General features: G+C 34.1%; 1 protein-coding gene across 1 annotated transcript; it reads right to left on the reverse strand.

Moving 5' to 3' along the window:
- Positions 1-11,613: 11,613 nt before the first annotated feature.
- Positions 11,614-17,258, reverse strand: LOC120625351. The gene is made up of 6 exons (XM_039892389.1): positions 17,221-17,258; positions 16,325-16,430; positions 15,259-15,374; positions 14,102-14,167; positions 12,767-13,057; positions 11,614-11,820 (listed from the first exon to the last, which is right to left on the reverse strand). The coding sequence occupies exons 2-6, from the start codon at positions 16,425-16,427 to the stop codon at positions 11,614-11,616; spliced, it is 783 nt and encodes a 260-aa protein (XP_039748323.1). The 5' UTR covers positions 16,428-16,430; positions 17,221-17,258.
- Between the last annotated feature and the right edge of the window lie 2,451 nt (positions 17,259-19,709).

Below are 19,709 nucleotides of genomic sequence, written 5' to 3' on the forward strand. Positions count from 1 at the left end.
TTTATACTCTTTATTTGTACACCACTCAAACAAAGAAACAAGACAAAAAAGAACAAACACATGAAGAATGAAGCAGGATACAAAAGGCGGCCTTATCGCTAAGTAGCGATCTCTGCCAGGCAACCTTAGGATTAGGAAAACTAAAAAGAAAACAAATAGGTGGGGTACACTATTTAGAACATACATACAAATATCTACATACTAATACATAAACCAGACTACACAAATAAAAATAAATTAAAAATACTATTGATAAATATAAAAAAATAAATATACTAATACATATCTTAATATACCATAAATACTTAAATATGAGTTTGAGTAGATAAATAAATAATAATAGTCGTCTTTACTGAGCGAGATAATGAGCCTCAACAGCATTTTTAAATATGCCCAATGACTTCGACTGTCTTATGATCAATGGGATACAATAGTTCTTCTAGTAACAATAATTTCGAATATCTTCAAAAACAACCTATTTATTAAAGGTTGCTTGTGAAGTTAGACTTTGTAGAGCTAGGGCGCAGCGCGGCGTTTAGAGGATCTGAAAACTATTCACATTGAGAGTCATATGATCTTGCCAACATTTTACATGAAAATTTGGTGGGATAGCTACTTTCTTAATCTTAGTGTTGCCAGTTTTAAGCACTTTATTTAGTATTCTTTTTTGGCATTATTGATATCCAAACTGTAGCCTACTCCTACCTCTAATATACAGTTTAATTGAAAAAAAAAATGTTCCAATAAGACGTAGTTCTATGGAGTAGCTTGCGTTAGAAGGTTGAGCTATTTAACCACGCTAATATAATACGACTCAAGTAATTTAAGTAAGTAGCAGATGCCAACAGTTGCCTCAACTAATTGGCTCATTAGTCTATAATATTCATTAATCCTATTTTATAATATTCCTACTTACTATGGACAAGTCATCCGACAAAAACTTTCGTATTAAAACTAAATACTATCTTTTTTTTAAATTTAAAAGCGTTATAGTCAAAATCAATAATTTCCATTGTAGAAAGTATGTCTACCAATAGAATATTTTCAATTTCTTTATCCTCACTAATATTATAAATTTGAAAGTAAATCAATAAACTTGATTTTCTGCATAGATTTAGATTGAAAGGACGGAGAGTAACATAGGATATTTATCTCAGGAAAACAAACGCTTCCCACGGGAATAAACCTGGGTGAAGTTCGCGGGCAACAGCTAGTAATTAATTAATTAAAAAAACAAAATAATGATCAACACAAATATTTATTGATACAACACAAATGCTATTGTTAATATTTTACCAATTCTATTAACGTACACAAAACCTTAAATCGTTAAGTTTAAATTGCACCTACTGCAAGGACTTGAATTTTAGTCTTGAAGTCTTGTGTACAAAAGAATTTATGGCTACATAACATCGAACATACAAACTATTTGAGTCTAAATATCTGATTCTAAATGCCTTTTCGCCGAACGACATATTTTTCTAACGCAGTAAGTGCCCTTTTTATATATAAGTAAATGAATAAAAGAAACTAAAGGAAACGAAGCAATAATAATTACTAGCTTTTGAGATTTTGTGACAAACGCAGTTCAATTTATTTACTTCTGTAAAATTTCAACGTAGTTGAAAACTTTACTTTTAGATGGAATTGTTGAGTAGTTTCGAGTATACTTTAAATTCAAATGAATCAATAGACAATATTGTTTTAAAGTCACAAATCCTATGTTTCTAATTTTTATTCTATAAACGTTTCGTTAAAACCACTGTTTTTAAAATATGAGCTCTAAACTAAGCATTTGTTCAATTTTACTATAACGTTATATTGTGTCAGTACTTAAATACGACCCTACAACTGCGTGCATTCAAATCATATTCTGAAGGTAAGTTCTGCATTTGAAAATATGGTCGTTTCAGCAAAGGCTGATAGTACATCCAGAGTCTGTGGCTAAACCAAATCCTTTATAAAACTAAATTGACAGGTCTACAAAGAGTTGTATCCCCACAGGGAAAATTGTGGAAAGACAGCACTTTAAGTACACTACCTAGTCAATTTTGTTTAAGAGGATTTGTGTACAAAGAATTGACACCATTGAGTTACTACAACACATACCTATATCTGACATATTTCGAACCTACTTAGACAATTAGGTATTATAGAAACACGCATATTAAGTCATTTACTATAGTCATCGATTCTGGAAACAATATAATCTTCCTTTATGGGATTTATTATGAAAAATTTCTCGGCTACAAAATAATGCACAACATTCAAGATGTAGACAGATGAGTTTATTTTGGTGCTAGTTCGATTGTCCACAAATGTTTTAGCTAAACTATATTTTACAGGTTTTTATATGGCAGCACTAGAACTGTCAGTTTAGGTTAATTAAGAATTTGTATTAATACGTTTTAGCATTCACTGAGTTACTGTATCACTTACATTATGACATAATAACCTACTAAGATATTAAATTTAAAGAAACAGATAGGTACTCATGGTAATTTATTTTGAAAACACTATCTTGCTTTTTATAAGAATTATATATGCTACAAAAGACCAAAAAATGCACGTGTGATTTTTCATTTAAAGATGGGAAATATATTGCTCTTTTATACTCATTTTTTTAAATCATTTATCTCAAATCAGCTTGTTGTGTTGCGATATTATCTGCAGTTATTTGGAAAACATAAAACATTAGCAATCAAATATACTTACACCAATTAATAATGGAAGGAAATTGACAAACATTGTTATTTGTATGAACGTTATTTGTATGAACATTGTTATTTGTAGGTAGGTAAAGAAAGATTAAAATAAAATGATCGCACTTATTGACAATAAAATAATGATATGATACAAATTAATAATTCGTTAGTAATAAACTCATAGGAACTATAGAAAAAGCTCCTGTTAGTTTGTATTAATTGTAAACAGTAGGTATAAAATATCATAAGAAAGTACATCTAAACGTATAGTGTTTCAAAAATTATATTAAGTTGAGTAACTTTGCCAAAGTCTCATTTGAATTTTATGATTGGATGCTACTGTTATTTTTTTTGGTAATTAGTTTATTCAGTTATAATTTACCCACGAAAAATTAAAAGCTTTTTGGATGTTTCAAAAAATTTTAAAATAAGAAAAAGCGAGGAGAATAATTTTTATGAATTCATTTCATAAAAAGAATTTAATATTCAAATTCAAATTCAAATTCATTTATTTCAAGTAGGCCTACTTTATAAGCACTTTTGAAAAGTCAAGTATGCATGTTTGTGTGACTCTATCACCGGTTCGGAAAGCAGATTCTACCGAGAAGAGCCGGCAAGAAACTCAGTAGTTGCTCTTTTCCAACATCAACATTTACAATCATTTTGCTATCTTGCGGGAGATGAGAGCGAGGCTGGCTGCTTCCATTCTACCTTGTCATTGAGGAATTCATCAAATGTATAGTAACCTCGCTGTACTAGATGCGTTTTTACACATTTTTTAAATGTATGCATTGGTAGGTCAAGAATTTCCTTAGGAATCATGTTGTAAAAGCGTATACTCAACCCCACAAAGGAGTTCTGCACCTTTCGCAGACGATATGCAGATATCACTAATTTATGACCGTTTCTGGTAAGTCGATTGTTAATTTCAGCTTTTGATTTATAAAGATTAATATTTTGCCTCACAAAGACTATATTACTATAAATGTATTGCGAAGCTACTGTAAGAATACCTATTTGTTTAAATTTTTCACGAAGCGATTCGCGTGATCCAAGTTTATATATTGATCGTACGGCTCTTTTCTGTAGTATAAATATACTTTCAATATCTGCAGCTTTTCCCCACAGCAAGATCCCATAGGACATAATACTGTGAAAGTATGCGAAATAAACAAGCCTAGCTGTTTCAACATCGGTAAGCTGTCTAATTTTCCTGATTGCATATGCAGCTGAGCTGAGTTTACTCGCTAGGCTTTCTATATGGGTACCCCACTGTAGCTTACAATCTAGGGTCACTCCTAGAAAAACAGTGGAGTTTTCTATTTCAAGTGTTTCTCCATTTATTATGATGTTTTTATCAATTTTTTTTACGTTAGGCAAAACAAATTCCAAACACTTAGTTTTTTTTGCATTTAAAAGTAAGTTATTAACAGTAAACCAGTCTGACACATGTGACAAAGCACGGTTTACGTCGTCAAAATTATCTTTGTTTCTATCAGTCTTAAAAATGAGAGATGTATCATCTGCGAACAGTACAATCTCACAAGTGCCCCTGACATGGTGTGGCAGATCATTTATATACACCAGAAACAATAAGGGACCCAAAATTGAGCCTTGTGGGACACCCATTAAGGCAGATGATCCCTTAGACTTTATGTCTTTTACGCATACCCTTTGAACTCTATCACTTAGATAAGAGGCAATTAAATTGAGTGCAACGTTTTTGATGCCATAGTGGCTTAGTTTTAATAACAACGTTTTGTGTTCAACGCAATCGAATGCTTTGGACAGATCACAGAAAACACCAATGGCATTCTGCGAACGTTCCCAGGCATCGTAAATATGCTTTATGAGTCTTGCGCCTGCATCCGTTGTACTACGACCTTTAGTGAAGCCGTACTGCTCCGGATGAAGTAAGTTATTTACATTAAAATGATTTAAAAGTTGATAAAGTATAATTTTTTCAAAGACCTTACTAAGAGTTGGCAAGATTGAAATAGGCCTGTAATTGTTAAGGTCATTTTTATGACCGGATTTAAAAAGGGGTATTAATTTACTACATTTCATTAGGTTCGGAAAAATACCCATATCAACACATTCATTAAAAATTACAGCTAGATAAGGGGCAATAACGTCAATAATGTTAGAAATGACCATCACCGACATACCTTACAGATCACCGGTTTTTTTCAACTTTAATAACCTGAAATTCTTTACAATATCTATTGCAGATATATGTTTAAAATTAAATAAAACATTGCACTCTTTAACATTATCTCTCAATATACGCTGAGCTGCTATTGGTGAAGAGCTTAGAGAATCTGTTAACAAAATGGGAACATTCTGAAAGAAGTTTTCGAAAGTATTAGCAACCTCCCTGTCAGACGTCACTTTATTGTTATCAACAATAAGTTCAAAATCCACATCACGAGATTTAGTTTTTCCTGACTCGTAATTAACTATTTTCCAGGTTGTTTGTATTTTGTTATCAGATTTCATTATACTATATTTAATGTGTAGCGATTTCGCATTAGTGCAAACATTCTTAAATATTTTAGAGTATTTTTTTACGTGTTCTACGAAAGTTGGAGTATGATTAAATTGTTTTTCATCATACAGCTCATACAACTTCTCCCTACTTTTATATATACCTACAGTAGCCCAGTCACTAAATTTTAATTTATTACTGACATTGATGTGCTTAAAGTGGAATACTCTATTAAATTCGTTGTTTATAGTATTAAATAGTGCACTATAAAGACTGTCCGGATGAAAATGTTCGCACGCAATACCAGGGATTTTCGCAGTAATTTCACGTTTGAATCGCATTAATTTAGTCTTAGTTATTGGCCTACACTTTATAATCTGTCTGCTTTTATTGATAGTATTTAAAACAGTAATAAGTTGACCACAATGATCTGACCTTAAATTATTAATTATTCTTTTATCTAAAATGTCACAATTGAAAAAAATATTATCTAAGCAGGATGCTGAAGTTGCAGTTACTCTTGTAGGTTCACTAAAAGTGTGACACAAATTAAAACATTTAAATAAGTTAAGCAATCTAGCAGTTGTTGCATTTTCTAGTAAAATGTCGACATTGAAATCGCCACATACAATTACTTTTTTAGTAGAAAGACACAAACGCTTTAGTACATCCTCCATGACATTCTCGAAATCGCTAAAATCACCTGAAGGGGGTCGGTATACACTCACTATTATAAATCGCTCCAGCTCCACACAAGACAGTTCTGCAATGCGTTCAACAGAAAGACCAACTATGTCTTTTCGTTCTTTACAAATTATATTATTACGTACAAAAATTAAAGATCCACCGTGAATTGAAGTCCTTCTGAAGAACGCACTTGACAATATAAAGTTATCGATGTTTACTGCTACTTGTGTACCAGTGAGCCAGTGCTCAGTTATACACAAAATGTGTACATTGAGTTTCAATTAATTCGATATTTTTTTATTTTTGTAAATCAATACATTATATGAAATCTAAAAACAAAGTTACCCAACTCAACAATACATATTACAAGTTATTAAATATTTTACAAATATCTACCACATGTTAATTATTATGTGTTAATAATTAGTATTAGAAATAAATAACTAAATTACGAAGCGTATTTCATTTATAAAAACAAAATTTTTTAATTAAAAACTGGGATAAATTTTTTTTTTTTAAATTATTGTTATTCTGTGAAAATGGGTATGAAAAAAATCGTCTCTGCATTTTCTGATATTATGCTGACCTTAAAAAAATGTGATTTATAATATATTTTGTTTCTATTTGGCTGTATTAATGTAGGGCATGATTTTAATTCAGCCACAAATAACTTGCAAATAAACTGTAACCAACGAAAAGAATAATAAAACAATTTAAGTTCACAAACTTTAACGATATTTTGCGTGAAAGTGAAAAGGACAAATCGCGAGAAAAAAACTCGTCCTTTTCTCTTGCGATTAAAATAACTGTTGCGATTATAATAACTTTTTTTAATAAGTATATTTTAGATTAGGTATATTACAATCAGAAAAATAAGAATAAACAAATAAGTTTATGAAATCGATTAAATAATTCTTGAAAAAACACGAGATTTTTTAGGTGGTAAGTATAAACAGTAAATTCTGTACTTATCTTTCCATTTTTATCCTTATATCTACGCGGGTTTTATCTTTCCAGCCATTTTAATGTATGGCCATTCCCTTTCAGTCTTAAAAACAATTTGTAGGCTTTTCTCTTGAGAGCTTAAAAAGGCAAGTGATACCTACTTTAAATGTTGCTTTATAACACATAAGTCGTAAAACCATTATGTGTGGGTCTGTGTGTGCGTGTGTGTGTATGAGTGTGTGTGTGTGTATATATATATATATATATGTGTGTGTGTGTGTGTGTGTGTGTGTGTGTGTGTGTGTGTATGTGCGCGTATGTGTGCGTGAGCGTATGTGTTAGTGTATGTATATGCCACGAGACTATTTTAGATCATCTAGACATTTTACAAGGATATCCTCCTCTATAGAAACGGGATGGTTGTAACAAACAGTTTTGTGGTATCAATAGCTGCTATTAGCCCTCATGGAATGGACGTACTCTAGTTAGTTATTTCTTCTACTATTTGAGTAATAGGACAGGACAGGGGAATATTTATAAAAGCAGAGATGCCTAATATTCTTTTTAATATTAAATTTTGCCTTCTATCTTTATTAGTATTAGTGTGTACGAAGAAGTGTTACTTCTATGGTGTATATTCATACGCTCGCTACAAACAAATGAATCTCAACGTAGTTAAATAATTTCACAAATCACAATTCATCGCTTCAAAGAAATTAAATATATTTACAAGTTACATACGAGTACACAGTTACTTTTTATTTTAATACGTTAATTGAAAGGACATCATTCAAATTATTAGGATTTATTCCAGCTAGCAAAAATCACCCCAGCGCCATCTGTCGGGCTGATTTGTGAATCTAAACCATCCAGTTTGCCACCCAAACGCATACCTAAAAATTCATTCAAATCGGTCCAGCCGTTTAGGAAGAGTTCAGTAACATACAGACGCACACAAATATATATATATATATATATATATATATATACTAGCGGACCCCAGCGCCATCTGTCGGGCCGATTTGTGAATCTAAACCATTAACAGTGCCACCCAAACAAAACCAACACCAAATTCATTCAAATTGGTCCAGCCGTTTAGGAGGAGTTCAGTGACATACACACGCACACAAGAAATATATATATATAAAGATATATAGATAGATATAGTATACTATATAGCTACTCACTAGATAGTTCCAAATGTGGTAACGTCGTTAACCAAAATCTTCGTTCCATCTCACCTCAGATCTGACTGCGAAGAGTGAGATATTCTTCCTACGTTTACTTTACGTTCGTTGTATTCGATTGCGTTAAAGTTAACCACGTTTTGTATGGAATCAAAGAAGCGCCATCTAGTTTCAATACTGGGAAACCATACTGTCACTATCGAGGTAGAAAATTGGCGCTCTGTAGATAATCGCCATAAATACTCAAAGAACCCAAAAAAAATTAATTTGAATGATGTTCTTTAAACAGTCCGTTCAATTAGGCCATTTAAAATAGATTAATATCACAACTACCACTTTCAAATTATCTGTTAATGAGTTAGTAGTCAAATAGTGATTAAATCCCGAATAAAAACGGGTGAACCATGATGAAATATTTTTTAATTTACGTTACTACAGGTCTTGTTACTTTAAGTTAATACATGCACTTCACGCTCGTACGAGGAGTCCGTGCGAGCTATTTAGCGAGTGACGTGACGCAGAGGTAAGAGGCAGCTCTCCACACGCTCGAGTAACACAGCTCAGGTGTCGACAAACCATCAAACATTATAAATCCATGTTCGTTATGAGGATGATGAGGTTAAAAGAACATAAACTATTATAAACTATGTAGTTTTTCACAGCAAAAAAAAAGATATGTTATTCTTGACTTAATGACTGCCTTGTCTACCCCTTGTTATTTTAAACTCGTTTTTCTTTTTATTTACAAATTATTAACAATAAATAATAGTATATCGACGTATGTAGAAAATTTTTGAGAATTATATATTGTAGTTTTGTTGAATACAGAAATACGACAAGAGAAAACATATACGCTCGCGCTCGTCACATGTCACCGCTCGCCTAAACTCGGTGAGCGTGTGGACGTGACATAAGATTTAAAATATAACACAACATTCATTCTTTCTCGTTGTTAGATTTTTGCGCTAACAGATATAGCCTGTGTTGTTTCTTTTAAAAGTGGTATTGTATATAACATTTAGTTATTTAATAGTACGATATCATAGAAATGCGTGTCAAAAATAGTTATTTACTATAATATTATTCTCCCTTTGCAACTTTCCTTATTTAGACAATGGGATAGTGAGTTATGGGGCTGAGTTCGCCGAGGGCTTTTTTTCTGACACCCTGTGTATAGTTTGATAGGTTGCCAACCGATCGTATCCATGTAAAATATAATATGTTTTGACAAGTCTGGATATCAATGACAGTGGCATTCAAATGTCAGAAATGATGCACAAGCCCTTTAGAAACTCTATCGAAGCCCTAGATTTTAAGTTCACAAACATCAATAATGTTAAAATATCTATGAAAGGGTTAAAACACCGTGTTACATGTAATTAATATCATTCTCGAAGAAAAACATACAAACGGGGTATAAAGTTTTCCTTAAAAGTATACGCAGTGACAACCATACTGTTGCTGTCCTTTTTTTCGGGTAAAATGGGGTTACGGATAACTATTGCAAGAATAGAGAAAAGTATAAGGATAATATTTAAACAATAATATAATGCAAGCAAGAGTAAATGGGACGTCAAGTTAATTTAAGTCATGATAAAAGGTAGGTTATTTTTCTATTATATGCAACTTCCTCTATGCTTTTACTTCCATTATGTTGTTATTATGGGAGGGCCCATGGGATGGTTTAGTCCAGCAATGGAGTTTTGTAGGCTATTGAAGATGTTTATATGCAAACCGAAATATATATATATATAACTGAAGCTTTTAATTCATGTTGCCTTAGAACCCCATTCTAAACGAACATGTATTTTAAGAAAAATCTCATAAAGAGATCATTGACTGAAGGACATACGTAAATAGAGTGACAAATAAAAACTTATTCTACAAACCATACTTAGGTAGTAAGATTTTAAAAAGCTTAAGTAAGTTTAGTAAATGCCGCCAGCGGCTTTCGAAATTAGCTTTCTGCATTCATTAAAAAAAAAATCGTCTACTAGATTCAGTGTTTATGTTCACAGAAATCCATAAAAGCCGAGTCACCCACCTTTTTTTTCTCTACAAGTTAGCAACCATTCCACCTACTGCCCGATTCGCTAACTTTTCCAACAGTCATCTCTACACAAGATATGCAGTGAGTTGATAACTGTCGCCATCAAATTGTGCATTTTGTATGAAGATGACAAGTGGGCAACTCGTTCGAAATGTTAGTTAATCGGGCAACTGATTGTAAATGATAATGCAGTTCAAGATGATAACGGGTTCACCACAATAAGGTTTGGTGGGAGGCTTTGGCCATGGCTTCAAAAGTGATAGGTTAGCTTTTTTCATATCTAATTATCTGAAAGCGTTGTTTGCTCCCTCTATCTCTATCGTTCAGTGGCGTGCACTTCATACATGCACAAAAGCACTGCATACCCTAAAATTGAAATATAGACCGTATTAGAGGAGGATTTTTTCCATTTTATGCAATTTTCCTGCTGTATGCATATACCCTGGTAAGAAACCCGGTGCACGCCACTGGTGGCTAGTTACCATCCTAACGACAAAGACGTGCCGTTAAGCGATTTAGTGTTCCGGTTCGATGTCGCGTTGAAACCGATTAGGGGTATCACGACCATACTCCCTAACAGGTAAATCCGCTACCATCTTAGACCGCATTATCACTTACCACCAGGTGAGATTGCAGTCAAGGGCTAACTTGTAGTGAAACAAAAAAAAAAGGTGTATGGTAAAGGTGTTCTACTTCCACTGTTTTCCTCTCTGCTCATTCAACTTTTCCATGGTAGTTGTGCAGAACCTCCCAAAGTACTATAAAATTGACCTATTGCCTTACTACTATCGCATAAAGCAGTATTATTATAACATAGTCGACATTTTGTTACACAATTATAGTTCTTATGTTTGGATGTCAAGGTATGTCAAATGAACTGTAATATTAAGATAATATTGTTTTAAGCTAGTAGTTAGGTCCCTGTTCCTACAATATACAAGGTCCTATAAATATAAGAGAAGTAATTTATATAAGGAAGGTTAAACAGTTATATTTTTGCAGCTTTGGATCATTATAGATAATGAACATAAACACAACATAAAGTAAACAGCTTCCCAGTAACCCTATCACCTGTATAGGGTACCGTTAAACCCTAGAATTAACAAGGTGTGTTAATCCCTAAAATTGTCTAGGTTTGTCATCTAGAATAAGCTAGGTGTGTCACAATCTAGAATGAAAAAGGTGTGCCACACTCATAACTTAGAATAAACTAGATGTATTATAACCTAGAATGTACCAAGTGTCACATTACGTAGATTTAATCAGACGCAGGCATCAGGCATAACCTGGATTAAATTATGTGTGTTATAACCCAGAGTGATCGAGGTTTCTCATAACTTAGAATGTCACAGAGCCTAGATTTAACCAGGTGTGTCATAGTTTAGTGCAAACCAGGTGTGCTTTAACCTGTTCTGTACCAGGTTTGTTATGATTTGACGAACCAGGTGTGTCATTACCTAGAATAAACTAGGTGTGTCATAACCTAGTCCGAACCAGGTGTGTTGAAACCTAGAGTTACCCAGGTGCGTGATGGCCGTCGATGTGAAGGAGTTACTGTATAGTGCAGCCCACACTGATGGCGGTGAGTAGGGGCGCAGCGCCCATGCCACCGTCGCCGTCCGTGACCCCGGCGAGGAACTTCGCCCCCGTGCAGTCGTCACACGCGCAGCTGTCAGTCAGCGTGCACAGCCCGCGCGCGGTGGCTATGGCCTCCCACTTGATCTGTTCATCCAGGGTGCCGCTGCGGGTTAAGAGGTTCTGGGAACAAGGCAATACATGACGTCCATTACCGACGGTCGATTGGCGCAGTGGGCAGCGACCATGCTTTCGGAGTCCAAGACCGTGGGTTGGATTCCCACAACTGGAAAATGTTAGTGTGATGAACATGAATGTTTTTCAGTGTCTGGGTGTTCATATGTATATTATAAGTATTTATGTATATTATTCGATAAAAATATTCATCAGTCATATTAGTACCCTTAACACAAGCTACGCTTACTTTGGGGCTAGATGGCGGTGTGTCCATGTGTGTGGCGTGTGTGTGTAGTCGTAGTATATTTATTTATTAATATTTATTATTATAATCTCCCAACTGTATTCTGTTTGGACCCGGAGATGCACAGAAGAAACCGAACTTTATTCACCCATGAGCCAATGAGCATACAAACATTTAATTAATCTGTGACACAATGAAATTTATTCTGTACTCGGATACTCTGTGGTGTACTTCTGGGAACAAGGCAATACATGACGTTCGTAATCACCCAACTGTATTCTGTTTGTACCCGTATTTGCGAGATGCACGAAAGAGCATACAAACATTTAATTAATCTGTGACACAACGAACCCTATTATATACTTGGATACTCTGTGATGTAAATTCCTTTTTGTGCTTTTCTTAGGTCTGAGCTTAAGCAAACATCGTCTTCTGTAAAATGACCATCCAAGATTATTCGATTTCAAGTTAATTTCAAGTGTTGTGTTTCAAATAACTACAGGGTGCCCAGAGCAAGTAATGACAATACCGTTTCCCAGTATTACAAATTGTTGATCTTTCCACACGGGTCAAATAAACGAGAATATCGAGATGTTAACTACGCAACGTACAGTTAATAAGTGGCGGGAACGCCACATAGGTCGCCTTTTATACCTCTTTTGCCCCCACTCGATCTAAACCACGCCCACCTCGTTTATTATTGCTTACCTGCATAACCTGTATGTTGCTGGCCTGCCACATATCAAAGTCGGTCAGCTGTTGCTCCTTGGACCTGCTCTTCTTGGGCTTCTTTAGCATGGCGCAGTACATGGACATGTCCTCACTTTCCGTTATCGAGCTCTCGTCCAGCTGGAGCGAGTTGGCGTCATACGTCGTCGAGGCGTCGTCGTTGAGAGCCATTGTGTCAGGCTCGTCGCGCATGTCTGACATTCGGTCAATATCCTCGAGGGTGCTCATCGACGTCCCTGACGACTGGTTCTGGAACTGAAGGTAGTCTCCCTGGCGAAATAAAACATTTAACTTGTTACTTTGTATGGAGCTGGAAAAACTTAAGTGAAATGCCTTTAAAAAATATCGAGACAACAATTTTATTGTTCTTTAAACGGCATTGTTATCATCTTATTAATTCATCTTTATGAAAAAAAGAAAAAAGTTAGGTACTTGGCTAGATATCGACAATTTAACTGCATAAAAACGAAAAAAGGATTCAAAGATTGCGATTTTTCAAGGTAGCATATTTTCACGACAAAACTGTTCCTAATTTCATTAAATTAATTTTAATTTAGAAATTAGAAAGGCATAATTAAGGCTATTAAATGCATTCCAGTAATAATCCAGTAGTTTCCGTTTATGATAATTATGTTAAAATATAAATTAGTGGTGGAACAGCCAAAAAATAGAAAAAAAAACGGCTGGGTTACTAATGTACACGCGTTACAAGTTATACTTTTTTGGCGTAAAAAGATATTTTTTATTACTTCAGTTGTAGTATATTTATTTATTTTATTTAAGATAAAAATCTTTTAAATTTTTTCATCTTTAGCCTTATTCTACGTTTGTAGAGGAAACGACACTAACACTAGAAAAAAAGTATTTAATACATCTAGTAAATATCATTATCGGACCACCAAGTTTCACTGAAGATTTAAATTACATTTAAATTACAATAACTAAAAATTATAAATAAATATACTACGACAATACACACATCGCCATCCAGCTCCAAATTAAGCGTTACATTTTGAGTCCAAGGCCGCGGGTTCCATTCCCTCAACTGGAACATGTTTGTGTAATGAGCATAAGTGTTTTTCAGTGTCTGGGTGTTTATATGTATTTTCTAAGTATTTATGTATATATAATTCATAAAAATATTCATCAGTCATCTTAGTACCCATAACACAAGCTACGCTTACTTTGGGGCTAGGTGGCGATGTGTGTATTGTCGTAGTATATTTATTATTTATTTATTTATTTATCATCGCATATTTGATTTAAACAAATGATTAGGTATATTGAAGGTAATTGAATAAATTCCAAAGTTACCTGTTGCTCGTCTAGTTTGCTGCATTGACTAGCCGGCCGAGACTTCTCATGACTGCCGAATAATATCTAAAACAATTGTGCATTATATAATCTATCTAAATTTTTAATAAAGCACAAAAGTTTTTCTTTTTTGTTTTTTTTTCGTTCGAACGCGCTAATCTCTGATTTGATACATTGATTTTTAGATTTTACCTCCATTAAGATTGAAATGGAATTAGCGGATGGTAGTTCATTCGTTAGAACGTGCTAAACTAAGGGCTGTTTTAGAACATTTTTATAAGAGACGCATATTACGTTTAGGCTATCCAACAACTGGTTTACAAACAAACAAAGACCGATTAAAAAATATATATAATAAAATCACAGGATTATGAAAAAGTAACAGAAATCATAGCTTAATAATATGTTTGGTTTAATCACGGATACCTAAACTGAGTAAAAATTCGTACTATACATATCAGTGCTCTCCTGTATAATCATTTGCGATACAAAAACGTAAGACTACGACAAGTATATTTTATTTTGGATAAACAAAAGGATTTAATCTGAAGTTTTTCTTCAATCGTTTTTTTTTCATGTTACATTAACGTTTGTTAACATGCAACATGCACATTAAACAAAAACAACGTTTATTTTTGTAGATAAGGTAATTTAATAGTGATTTGAACGATATATCAGGGTAATGCAGTAAGGGGAAGTATGTGCTTATCCCTACTATAATATTATAAATGTGAATGTTAGTTTGTTTGTTACGCTTTCATGCAAAAACTACTAAACCGATCATCACGAAACTTTGTACACATATTCCTGAAGGTATTAGATGTAATATATGATCCTTTTTATCTCGAAATTAAACTCAGTTCTCTTGGGAGAGGGGACGAATGTGCTTGATGATTTTAAACCAGGCTTAGCTATCCTAAATACATAAAGTGCTGCCACATTTATGAGGCACATGTCTTTCGAAAAACAAAAACAAAAGCGGACGAAGTCGCGGGCAACAGCTATTATAAATATATATTCGATAGCCACATTCTTGAGAAGGATTATAGATAGGCTAGTTGACATCACGATGCGACTCTTACGAGCTGAGCGAGTTAACCTATAACGGTAACGGTACCGGTAACGGTATACCGTGCAGAGTAGTGAATTACACATACCTCGTCATCGTCGTCGTCGTCTATGCTGAGTATGGAGAATATGTCTGCTGGTAGCAGGTCTTTGTTGCCGATGAAGCCTTTACTTGTCGAAGGTACAGGCGAATCCGGCGGCTCATCTGCCATAATGGAAACGACTTACTCAACAGATCAATAATATAATACTGATACAACTGTCATACTCCCAGCAAAGGTTTTTTTTTTAAATATTAATAGCGGGCAAACGAGCAAGTGGGTCACATGATGGTAAGTGATCACCGCCGCCCATCAAACATCTGCAGCACCAGAGGAGCCACCGATGCGTTGCCGGCTTTTAAGGAATTTGTTTAACCGTTAGCTCGTTGGACTGCGTCATAAATTACTTAGGTGATATTGCAGTCAAGGGTTAACTTTATATGAATTTATTTAAACTCTTTATTTGCACATTACAAGTTAAAGAAATAAAAGAAGAAAAGAAAAACAAATATACAAATCTAATTCAGTTGCGCACTACAGAGTACGGGTCTCCTCTTAGAATTAGAAGGTGCACCACGCCAGTGGCGTGCACTTCATACATGCACAAAAGCACTGCATACCCAAATGATTTTATATAAGTCATATTGGAGGAGAAAATTTACATATTATGCCATGTACCTGCTTTATGCATACCCTGGTCAAAAACCCTGTGCACGCCACTGCACCACGCTGGGCCAGTGCGAATTGGTAGACTTCACACGCCGTTAAGAACATTATGCAGAACTCTCGGGCATGCAGGTTTCCCCACGATGTTTTCACCGTTTAAAGCAAGTAATACTTGAATTGCTTAAATTAAAAACACAAATAACTCCGAGAGGTCAGTGGAGCGTGACGGGGCTAGAACACGGTCTCCAGGAAAGGAAATCATCCGTGAATGGACTAATATTGTAAGCGTGGAAACATTGTTTCGCTTGGCGTAAGACCGCGAGAAGTTCGCTGAGCTGACGGCCAACCTCCAGTAGAGGCACAAAAAGAGAGAGATTGTAGTGGAATAAAAGAAAAAAATCTTATCTATAGTACGCACAGTTTGGATATAGCAAAACCAATAGCTTACAATGTACAACTTCAGTGTTGCTTTCCAGAAGGTTCTCCATAGAAGGTGGCTCGGGCTGATCTCTGCTCCTGCCTTTAAACAACCCAAACTTTGTTGGCGCCATTTTCTGGAAAAGGTTGTATTTTAAAGACCTATCGTTGCCAAAGTTTTGAAAACGGCAAATAAATCAAAAATATTTTAAACACACACAATTTTAGGAACAATATTATGCAGTATAAATGAAGAGTCATGCCATTTTTAGGCAAAATCTACTTGTATAAAAAAATTCCACTCTATCAGTGTGCAGTGTCTAAGTGCATTTTTATTCGCTTCTGCACTTCCATCTAACAAGAATCATAAACATAAAAGTTAAATATGACATGCATCATAAAAATTTCTCAACGTTACAAGGATCATAACTATGAAAAGATACTTAGCGCCCGACGTGGGACCTTTCTCGAAATACGTGGCGCCCAACGCGGGACCCTCATTTAAATACTTGGCGCCCAACGTGGGACCCTAGTTAAAATATGTTGCGCCCAACGTGGGACCCTAGTTAAAATTGCTGGCGCCCAACGTGGGACTCTAGTTAAACCACTTGGCGTCCAACGCGGTACCATGGTCAAACGAAAATGAATTTTGAAGGGATTTTAGTGTTAGAATCCACACTTTCATAATACCCGCACTTATTATGAGATCTCAACTCGAAACAAAATCTGCAGAATGAGGGAAATTACTTTCGTTCAAAATGGGGCAAAGGTAATTTTAGCTCATGATTGTAATCTAGATCATTTCAACCAAAACATGTAGATAACATTCTCTAAATAAACACCATATAGTTAAACGCATGCATTCGCTGCCTAAATACGTGCAAAATGTAAGCATATTGTGTACGGATACAAATGTAAATAGCTTACCTTAGTTTTCTAATTTCAGTTGTAAAAATAGGTATATTTACATCAACACGATGATTTTCTTGCTTTTAGAAAATAATTATAAAAAACAGATTCTATAGTAGTTGATATAAACACATCAATGTATAATATAGATAAGAACTCAAAAAATAGTCTGTAACAGAATACAATAGCTTGTTCCCGAAATATAAGTGGATATAGTGTGAAATATCAATAAAAATAGATCGTAAATACTATAAAGGTACCGAAAATATTAACGTTTGCAAAAATATACTAAATACAAAAATTCTATCTTGTCCGATTTCTCAAAACACTGAATGAAAAAGTACTTTATAGAGGAAACTAGCATCTACATTGTATATTTTTGTCTTTAGTTATGTACCACAGACTATAAAAAAACGACTCTTAAACAAAATTTGATTTGAATGTATAAACTTACTCAAGTGTTTTTAATTTATATTAATTATTAAACGTAGCAAGTTTTCGTCATATTTTTAGTATCTTGCATTTGACAACCACGCAAACAAAAATAGATATTATTCACATGTTATTTAGAAATAATACATTTTTTTTAAACTTTATCTTTCCTTTAATTTATCACTAGTTTCCGTAAATATATTTAGTGTACAATCGCTTTAAAACTATTTGTTGCCAGAGACAATGCAACATTTTCAATCCGCGCATGTTAAAGAACCTTCCACGAAACTACGCAGATGCGCGCGCACTATGTTTATAATCCATTTAGTTTCGATTACACGGAGTAAAAATTTGCTACGGAAAAAATGGCCGTAGACCTTTTATTATAAAGATTAAATTAGCTTTTGGCTTGTAAATAATTTAACCATCCTATTTGGCAAGGACAAGCAATTAGCGTGCTTCTAGCTTTAAATTATTCATTAAAATTTTAAACTGTCTCACTGCTTAAGGCCATTAAAAGATTGAGCTTCATGACAGGGTCTAAATATCAGAGTTTTTATATAAAAAATTTCATAACCGCTCTTCAAATTCATTACCTATTTAAAAGTAATTTATATCAAATTCGAACCTCGTAGAAAATGTTCTCTTTATAAAGAGTGACATCCCTATCCCTACTAATATTATAAATGTCAATGTATGTTTGTTTGTTACGCTTTCACGCAAAAACTGCTTAACCGATCCTCATGAAACTTTGTACACATATTCTTGGAAGTGTAAGAAGTAATATAGGCTACTTTTTATTCCGACATTAAGCACGGTTCCTTTGGGAGAGGGATGAAAGTATTCACGATTTTACACCATAACTCCGACAAATTATAATTATAATAAATAATTATTTTTGTACTATAGAGGTTATAGTACCTATGTGTTTAATTTTGCCCAAACTTTGTGTAGATCTGATGAATGTGGATAGTAGATAGAGGACAGAACTCCTCAGCGGACAGCAGCAAACCCCCTCATTCAAAGCTTAGCGATACTGAATACTTTAATTTTTTTAGAATTACAACTAAATTGAATGCCACATCAAACGCAGAAGAAGTCGGGGGTAATAGCTAGTATAATATAATCATGTGAAATATTTATAAACTGACTGGTATAATGTACTTAGAAATGACTGAATGAATGTTACTTTTGATCATACTGAACCAACATTCTTGTGAGTAAAATAAATGCTTATAAGGACTACATTAAAGGGTCTTTATAACAGGGTCTATAAAAATAGGGTCTACATAACAGAGTATACGTAACGGAGTCGTCATAACAAGTTCTTCATAGAAGGGTGTAAATATCGGGGTCTTTATGACAGGGTCTTCACAACAGGGTCAAATTAAAGGGTCGAAGGGTCGATTGTAAGCATGCAAATCTTTTATTTAGAATATAAAACACTATAACGTCAAAGTAAAGTGGCGCTGCTGTACTAGTTTTATCTAAGCTCTAAGTTCTAATACCTTCTTCGCGTTGCTTGGCTTGGCTGAGGAATTTATTGGCTTTTTCAGGGAAACAAACAGTACTACAACATATAAGAATAATGTCGTATGTAAATGAAGTTTCCAGATTGGTTTATGAAATGCAAAAGCTATTTTTATATTCCGACTGGTAGTTTCAGAGATTATTAAGATTCAAACAAACAAATAAACAAAAACCAAACTCTTCATTTATTATTTTCAGTATAAATAGTTGATGATAATCTGAATCGACGGCTTCTAGAGGCGGGGGAGTGCACAACTTCAATTTCCTCCCTCAGGTTATACTAACAATGCCTAAATAATAAAAGAACTATAAACATACTCGGGACTCGAACCCAGGACCTCGTGATCCGAAGGCCAACGAGGTAGAGTAATTACGACAAACAGATCTATAGGTATTAATAAAACAATCAAATCACGGTCGGTATTGCAATTCAGAAATACTATTTATTAAACACTAACACTACATTTACTTTACTTAAAATATAACATAATAATATTATTGTAACAATAACAAAATTAATTAATCGAACAGTAAATGGCCTAAAA

The sequence above is a fragment of the Pararge aegeria genome, chromosome 7 (assembly GCF_905163445.1).
Source record: "Pararge aegeria chromosome 7, ilParAegt1.1, whole genome shotgun sequence".
Lineage (NCBI taxonomy): Eukaryota > Metazoa > Arthropoda > Insecta > Lepidoptera > Nymphalidae > Pararge > Pararge aegeria.